General features: G+C 43.1%; 1 protein-coding gene across 1 annotated transcript in view; it reads left to right on the forward strand.

Moving 5' to 3' along the window:
* LOC145765607 (neurexin-1-like) overlaps nucleotides 1–9,138 on the forward strand; it is a 79,878-nt gene extending 70,740 nt beyond the window's left edge. The window contains exon 29 of the mRNA XM_082577444.1: nucleotides 6,158–9,138. Within this exon, the coding sequence (XP_082433570.1) occupies nucleotides 6,158–7,536 (1,379 nt within the window). The 3' untranslated portion in view covers nucleotides 7,537–9,138. The remainder of the gene's footprint in view (nucleotides 1–6,157) is intronic.
* Nucleotides 9,139–9,413: the final 275 nt, after the last annotated feature.

Genomic DNA, 9,413 nt, shown 5'->3' on the forward strand with positions numbered 1-9,413 from the left:
ATCTGCATCGAGAAGCAACATCGGAGATTCTCCAATTTCTGGGCTAGGGCCTATTTCGTGATGCGGAGGGTGGGGAGGGCAGTAGTCCGTTTCAGGAGGCTGGGCAAAAGAAGATGATGGGAGGCTCTGTGGGTGAGCAATGATGTTTGGTTGAGGAGGGATGGGATCGGCACATGCTTTAGTATGTGGAATTACTCGCAAGAAACGTCGATTCCGTTTTGTGATTCTGCCCGACCCGTCAACTTTCACTACATATTTGTCATGCGGCAACGTTTCGACAACCATTCCCACTTTGTCCCATTTTCGAGGATAGTTGCCGTTTTGGTTTTGGATAAATACGCGTTTTCCACATTGTAAGGTACGTAAAGGACGAGTATGCTGAGACAGCGCCTTATCGGTTCGACCAGCTCGCAGGCGAAGGGCGTCTTCCTTTGCCTTCCATGTATCCCGCCATGTACGACGAATGTGACGATTGGAGAACTTGACTAGGCGGTTTACAAAACCGAATGCGTCGCGCAGAGGGTGACCGAACACGATCTCTGCTGGAGAGATGTCACAGTCAGGATCAGGTGTGTTTCGCAACTGTAACAATGCACGTAAGAAGGAATCGTTGTTCAGGTCTCCGTTTGGGCTCACATTAGTCATGAGCAAGCGTTTTACAGTTTTGACAGCCACCTCAGCTCGACCATTAGATTGAGGGAAGTAAGATGACGATATGCGGTGCTGCACACCCCAATTTTTAAGAAAGAGTTCAGTGACGGCAGCCGTAAATTCGGGACCCCCATCTGTAGATATTTCCTCAGGAACACCAAACGTGGCAAAGTACGAGCGCAAGAGTTGAGTCAAAGCAGCTGCTCCTGCGGCACTCGATCCTGATGGCGTGGCAAATACATCCGACCACCCAGAGAATCTGTCCCCAATGACCAAAAAGTGACGGCCCCCATAGTCAAAATAATCTGCAAAAATTTTCTCAAATGGTGTAGCTGGGGGATCACATGGCGTCGGGGGAGGAGCTGCTTGAGATGGAGCATTACGATTACATGAAGTACACGAGTCACGAATAGCATGGATATCATTAGTCATACCGGGCCAAAATACTATAGCACGTGCCCGGCGTTCCATGGCAGACACACCTTGATGACCAGCATGCAACGTTGAGAGTACTCTAGGCCTAAGCGATGGTGGTACAACGATACGATCATGATATAGAATAACGTCGTCTTCAACAAAGAACCCGTCACGATAGGGGAGATATGGGCGAATGTCGCCGGTGTTGGGAAAGGTGAATCCCGTTTCAATAGCTACCATTAACTTGCTAAGGTTTGGATCGGCGGCTGTTTCCCGAACGATTTCAGGCCATTGCAAGCAAAAGGCATGGGCGGCATCTGCCTGTATGGCAGTAACCAGCGCCATTTCTGCTACATTATTTTCTGCACACGACGCTACAGCAATGAGATCGCATGATACTGGGTGACGTGAGGCAGCATCGGCTGCGCAGTTGGTTGTGCCAGGTAAGTGTGCGATATCAAAGCGCCACATTAGTGTACGCTGTTTTAAACGAAACAGGCGAGTGTTAGTGATTTCGTCCAACGTACGGTCACCGAATATTTTTACCAATGGCTTATGATCCGTTACAATAACCAAATTATCACAGCCTTGCGTAAAATACTTTGTCTGTTCTAGGCCCCACGCAACTGCTAGGGCTTCGCCTTCTATGGGAGCATAACGTCGTTCGGCCGATGAGAGGAATCGGGATCCTGCAAGAGTCACTTTCCAACCTGATGAGCAGCAGTCCGGTATAGTGGAAGCACATACGCAATGTTTTTGGAGAAGGAAATATCCGATGCCTTTGTTGGACCAGTCAGGGCGCAAACATGTTCGACGGCAGGGGTCAAAGATTTCTACCCCATGGCGAATAGCATCAACGATTGCCGATTTGGAGGCGGCAAATGCGGAATCCAGCTCCTGAGACCATTCGAACTTATGCTTTGGGCTAAGGAACGGCTTGAACGGTGCCATTAGGTCACGCAGTTGAGCATAGTTTCCTACTTGGTTGATTAATCCGAACCAGCTGCGTATGTCTGTGATATTATTCGGGACTGGAAATTCTTGGATGGCGAGCAAGTATTTAGGGAGGGGCTCGACCATTGCTTCTGAGATACGGAATCCAGCGAAATCTACGGTGCGTTGGGCAAATTGAAACTTGTCCGGGTTAAGGACAATGCCCGCCCGTCCCACTAAAGTGAGGAATTTTATGGTTCGCCACCAATGTTCCTCCAGTTGGCTATCATAGAACACTGTGTCGTCGACACAGCGTTCTTTGCGCACAAAATCGGTTAATATGGTATTGAAACGGCGATTGTAGCCATCCCCAGAGGATAGGAATCCTTGCGGTGCCCTAGTGTAGCGCCATCTTCCAAAGGGAGTGATGAAAGTTGTGAGATGCCGATCAGAAGGACGCAGTGGAACACTGTGATAGCCGTTCCATGCGTCAGTCACCGATTTCCAAGTGTTTCCGGGGACACGACGGGACAGCTGGAATGGAGCTTCGGAGGCGAAGGTTTCTCTCTGGCAGAATTTGTTTAAGGGGGACAGGTCGACAGTACGGCGTGGTGAGCCATCATTTTTGCGTGTGATAACCATGCGATGACACCATGTGGTGGGTTCGCCGTGGGGGACTTTTTCAAGGATTCCCAGAGCCTCGTCGCGGAGGAGATCAGCGTGTACTTTTTCTTGCCAATGCAAGGGGATAGACGCTGGTGTATGAACGGCCACTGGTTTCGCGTTGGGGTCAACATGTATTTCTATGGGAGGACCAGCCATACAATGTAGCGCGCGGTGCGGGCAAGTGTTGAAAGTGGATGCGGCGTACCTCTGGAGTAGCCAGTTTGCCATCTTGTCATTGTTTTCAGGTGTGCATGGGAACGGAAGCTTGGTTGGGGGAGCTGGAACTGCACCACGTTGAGGGCAAGTGCACGACTCCAGTTGCTTGCTGGGTACTGTGCATCCACCGTTGACAAGTCTGACGACGTTGATTTCTGGTTCGATAAGATTGTGCGCCATTTCTTGCTTGATCTGATGTTCCCCTAGAGTTGGGAACTTCGGGGATAGGGCACCTAAATGCAATAGTGTGTCATGAGATAAGTATAACTTGTCAACGTCTGGACTGATGTAAATCATGCACCGACGTTCAACATTGCAGCCGTGCGCTGTACCCCGAATGATGGCACGAAATGCTCCTGTAATGGAAATAGTAGAGCGATTTGCAGCTATTAGGTTTGGTGCGGGTACAAGGGTCTCTTGTCCAAAGCCGGATTGCACAAAGTTCTTCAGTGACCATACATTTATTTGGGCACCAGTATCTGCGATTGCTGTTACTTGTGCTATCACGCTAGTGTACCTGCCTTGATGACATGAGTCATCCATAGATATGTCTACCCGAACTGTGGGATGTTCTCGCATGCGGGATGGTGTCCAATGCCCTTTTTGGAATGTGTGGTGAGGACCACGAATTGTTGAGAACATTGGGTCTCGGGCTGCGATGTCAGTTTGTGTTGAGGCAAATGTGCCTATTTGAGGTACAGTAGGTGCTACACAGAGTGCTCCGACTGATGCATCTTTAGGAGGAGCGCCCCATTTGTTTTTATGACGAGATGACCGAAAGCATTCGAGACAAAGGGAATAAGGCGTAGTGTTCCAACCTCTGGGGCCTTCTCTGTAACGATTGAATAATCTATTGCATTTAGGGCAGTGAGTTTTTTGTGACCAATTGGGAGAGGAAGGTGCTGCCTGGATGTGTCCACGGTCTCTTGGAATAGGGCTTTGGCTTTTCTTGCGCTTGAACGTCGACACTGCCGAAACGTCATGAGATGGTACCGCATTGCGAGCCATTTCTTTAATCTCGACAAGGGCGATGATATCGTTGATGGGAATCGACAATACTTTGTCCATTCCCATCATTTCGCGACGAATCTCACTGTCCGAAATTCCACTGAGTAGTGTGTCGCGGATCATGTGATCTGTATAACTAACTTTCAGCCCGCAGGAACATTTCGTAGTGAACGCACATATATCCGCTTTTCCTCGAGCACGAGCTGCAAAAGCGCGAAATTTTTCGTCGCGCATTTGGTGCATCGCCATAAACTCTGACCGTAACACCCCTGTGGCGACAGGTATAACGGCCAGTTGTCGCATTGCAAGCAAAAGTTCATCTACAGGTTTGCTCACTGTCTCAGCGTCAGCTTGGAGAAGGCTGTCCCCTAGGGCTTGGCCGGTACATTGAAATAACTGGACTGAAGCTGCTTCATCAGGAATGCTGCAACCTTCTTTAAAAGCCTTCCATCTTCTGGTGAACACGCTCCATTCTTCTGGAGAAACTCCAATATCTACAGTAGGTCGATTTAGCTTCGGGCCAAGGTTTACGGGCGCTGGAGCGTTGCGCGTCGTAGCAGCATGACTGTACGTGTGACTTTGCAGCACCACACAAGCAACCGCTTCGGGCACGTCGGCTGTTTCAAAATTACAGTTGGGAAAGGCGCATGTTATCACCACCATTCCACAAATTTCTTTAAATTAACCTTATCCTATTGCGATTCGATCATGAACAAAGACGGTTATTTTTCTTAAATGTATTAACAAAAGAAAAATGATCGAATCGCAATTTCTGCAACAAAATACACAACGTAAGATTGTTAAACTCAACACTAGAACTAGAACAAAAGAAGCTGTTGTTCGCTAGCCTGCCAGAATGAAATGATACGAATAAAACAGAGTACTGCCTCGCGGAGTACACGTGACAAAAGGAGTGCAGAAGTAATCAAGAAAGCATGCTAACTGCAGGCATTTGTGCAATAAGCACAACATTTGCGTCATGTGTGCATACGCATGAATTTGTGTTCTGTCAAAGAGATTTTGTTTTAAAAAAAAAAACATAGAAACATTGACATTTTTTTCTTGCACGCACTTTCACGCACGGAGAGAATACAATTAAAGTAAGTGCATTATTTAATTACCTGTAATAGGCTATAGTTTTAATACTTACTTACTTAGACTTTTTTGATCTTTTATTTTAGTGAAGGAAAGTTGGTTTTACAAGATCAAATAAATCAGCTAATTTTTTTCCTGATTGTATTATTCCTCTGGTGTGATTAACATGAGCTGACATAACTGTTTAAGCAACAAGTAGCAAAGCTACTGTTCTGTCTACTGTTCCCAAACACTGCGGCTTCCGACCAGTAGCCCACATCGTGTGGTACAATACACGGAAAGACCCGGCAAGCGCAAAATCAAAAGGATTGTTTTAATGCCAATCGTATCTCACTCTATCAAGGTGCTTGCACAATTGTCTGTACGTTAGCTACTGATTCGAAAGCTCTTTGAGTGCTTTGCTAAACCACAAGCACCTAGTCTTTAGTTTTAACTACATTCGTTACGTCACGTTTATTATTATTTCTTTCATTAATCGTGATTTGGTTCAAGGTCATCAGATTGAAGGTTTAGACGACCTATAAGCTAGCGTATTTTGCTTGATGAAATAATTTAGTTTTACACGATTGTAGACTGTAGTAAGAACTTTCATGTGGTCATCATATGATGAGATACAAACAAGTGGCATGATAGAACTTTTACGATTAACCGGCACTAGCCAGGGCATGCTATGGAATAGATCGAAATTTTTGTATGTTTCCTACAGTCTGAATTCTTGCGTTTCATTCTATTTTGAAACCTATTACTTCATACTCATAATTGTGTTTGATTTTTTAATCCACTTTTCATAAATCTTTCAGTTTTAGCCTTAAACCTTCATACTAGCAGCATAACAAGTTGCGAATTGTTTGAGTTCCAGTATTGAAACGTTGCTATGTTAATGTAACCCTGCTAATTAAATGAGATGACAAAAAGATTTACAAATAATCCTAAATTTTAAATATCAAAAGTGTACTCTAACTTCAGAGCAACCCTGTAATACGAATCTCTTCCACTCCATTCTCAGAAATCTGCACAGTCATTCCATAAAAAATGATTCCATAGGAAATAATATTCCATTGCATTCCCTGTATTAGCATGTTTGATTTATCATGTCACACAACTAATCATATCATGTTGTTTTTTATTTCCCCTTTACCCTTACTAACCTCGACCAATTGCTCACCCTTAGGTTCTGGAGAGGGTTCTGCTGAAGCACTGATAGATGATGAGTCCACTTTCGCATTGAAAAGACAGAGAGCGTCTCCCATCGACAATGTCCTCAAAGGAACTCAAGTTGGTAACACAGACGAGCTTTCCACTGAAAAATCGCTTCTTGAATTTCTCGTTGACATTGGCTTTGTTGCACAATCTCCTGAAACCACAACCGAAATTCAAGATAACTCTGAGTGGACCAAATTTGTCGATGAACCTGCAGAATCCGCTGTTTTTAAAGCCTTAGTGACCCCAGCAGTTCGTCCACATAGTAACGACATGACAGCTGCGAGCATAGACAACACAACAAGCGAAGAATCAGATTGGCAAAAAGTCGTTTCCTTGTTTGAACATGACTACATCTACACTGAAGACGATGATGTCATGGTAAAAAATGCGTTGCAAACCCCGAGTGATCTGGATAACGATTCCAGCAAAACAACGACCTTTCGAATGAAGACGATAACGGAAGCTGCAGTGACATCACTCCAAAATAGCGTCAGAGGAATAGGTAGAACTGCTTCTGTGCATGATGCAATTATTAGGGTAGAATCTAACAGCAACAAGGTAGATTTCAACTCTACTTCATTTTCACCACACCACATCACTTCAACTCATGTTTCCAAAACAGGGGAAGTAGTTGATTCTTGGGATAAAGTTTATGATAAAGAGTCAGCTACAAGTGGGGCAGTTTCTGAAAGTGTGAGTATGGATGTTTTCAAAAGTGATTCCGATCGAAAACCGTCTTTGCACACAAGTTCAGAGGCTGCTTCTTTTGGAGTGACAACCACACACTTGAGATCAAACTCACTTATCACACCTAGACCCACGTACACGTTTTCACCACCTTCCACACCAGACCTTGACCCTTCTCATGCATTTGGCTCGATTGAACCGAGACTCAACGTCACCGTTGCAGGGAGTAACATCGTCAAAGAGCGAGGTGTTTCGATCCAAGCTAATGAGACTCCGGAGCAACCTGAAATAAAATCGGACCAAGACGTGAAAAGTTCAAATGTAAGCTTCAACCCTGCTTCCACTAATTTGCCTGACGCCCCGTCTGTCTTTGCAGAAACCAACATCAGTTCTGTACCGATCATGATTGGAGAAGCAAGTTCGCTTTCAATGTCGATGATCATTGGCATTGCAGTGGCAGCTTTCGTCTGCGCAATTGTATTAATGTTTATTGTGCATCGTTGTCGAACCAGAGACGCGGTCTACAATGTGACCAAACAAGAACGTTCCAACGCAATGACTCAAAACAATGGAAAACACATTACCATAACCACGAATGGTAAAGTAATAGAAAACAAGAAAATTTCTAATCACGTTCCTGACAAAGAAGTTTTTGTATGATAGTTTTTGCGTATATGGCCCTGAAATCGTTCTACCTGAAAAATGGTTAGAAATCCGCAGCTTTGGCAACGCCGTTTGCATTGTTAGATGCAAACGGATAAATAGTTATATTGACTATGCTCAAAAATGCCTTTTACGCAACACGTTGTATTTTGGTTGATAAAAGTAAGCCAAAAAAGGTCCAAAGACGAAAAATCAACTTCTTTAATTGTGCAACACTGACCACGTGTACTTCACTAGTTCAGGAGCCATTTAATGAAAATCGTTTTGCAAAATTGCTTCTTGCAATTAGATCATGCATTTTGTTCAAACTTTTTTACTTGCTACTGGAGCACATTATCCACATTCCACAACAGTATCGTATAAATGCAAACGTGTGTAAAACAGCAGTAGGCCCCCGCCCGCTTCAAATTTTCTGCTTTGCTATAATTTTGTATTTGCGTACTTATGCGATTTTCTGATTTTGATGAAAATATTCTTTTCGCCGCCCAGCCACCATTTGTTGCAAAACGTCCTCAGACATTGAAGGGCTAAATGTTGAGGAGCTTGTTGTGGGCAAGCTTGGAATGCAGTCAGGCTTACTTGTGCATTTTGTTTGCACGCTGAGCTTATTCAGTCGTCCACTGCAACACAGCTGCGATATATTCCGTGCTCTCTTATATTTTTTTCTGCTTTTATTTCCTTATTTAGACAAAACTTCTTTATAATTAATAGCCTAACTTGCATTTTTTAATGCAGCAACTTATTTAATGCAAATGAACGATGTTTGACCCTTCTCTCAAAGCTGTGGATGATAGTTAATGGCGCTAATGGTTGACTATTATGTCAAATTTTAGTTTTGAATGTTCTATCTGTCGTATTATAAACATTTGAGAGCTGAAAGATTATAAAGCACTATTTTTTGTTTGTTATAGTTTTCTGAACGCTGAAACATTGTTCCAAACTTTACAAAATTGATTTAGGCCAACAGCGTAGCTGCGTAGCATATCATCAAAAACCAAATTAATTTTCTAGCCTACTCCATTTTCAAGCTTGTGAGTTTAACAGTTTACACTGTGTGATAACTTATTGTTAGTGTCAGTTGATTTCTTTTCTTCAACTCCGGTCATATTTGTAGCTTACACAACTTGTAATTGCATGTTTGAGTTAAACAACTACTCAACTAATGAAGAGATTGTCTGAAAAAGGGAAAGTTAAAGTTTCATATAGCAACCGTAAAGTAGTACTTATTGATTAATATGCTACTCGTTGAGGTAAAAAGAATTTCTTTTTTGGATAGGTCACTTAATAATTTTTTACACGGGGAAAATTCTTTGACCACTAAAGTAGAGAAAAGTAGCATTATGGGTATTAAAACTGATGGTTGAGTAGTTTTTATACTCAGGCCTTCGATTGAGATACGCCAAGTGAAAATCGTTTCCGCGAATTGATGTTCGAAAGTCAAAATTATGGTCAAATGCTTACTAGGGACATCTACCGAGCATTAACATTGAAAATTTTCGTGTTGAATTTGCTTCCTCTGCATAATTTTATACACTGCTTTATTTTTGTGATTTTGTTGAACATGTTATTTCTTTATAAAGTCTAATATAGGATTCAAACAATCATTTCAAGAGTCTTGCTTTTCGATAAGTTGTGGTTAGCATAATAGCACTTGAAGAAATGATCGGTAAAAATATCTTATACAGTATAGTAGCCTAAATATCTTTCAGAAAAAAATTTCCCTATGAAAAATCATGATTATGCAGTTTATATTTATTTAAGAGCCTTTTCACTCGCTAAATATTATGGCAGCCATCGGTTAGCCACTGTTTGTTGTCGTAGTCAATAGATATTAGGCTTTCTACACCATGTGGTGGTCTTTGCGTCGTGCAGTC

The sequence above is a fragment of the Aplidium turbinatum genome, chromosome 1 (assembly GCF_918807975.1).
Source record: "Aplidium turbinatum chromosome 1, kaAplTurb1.1, whole genome shotgun sequence".
NCBI classification, from domain to species: Eukaryota; Metazoa; Chordata; class Ascidiacea; order Aplousobranchia; family Polyclinidae; genus Aplidium; species Aplidium turbinatum.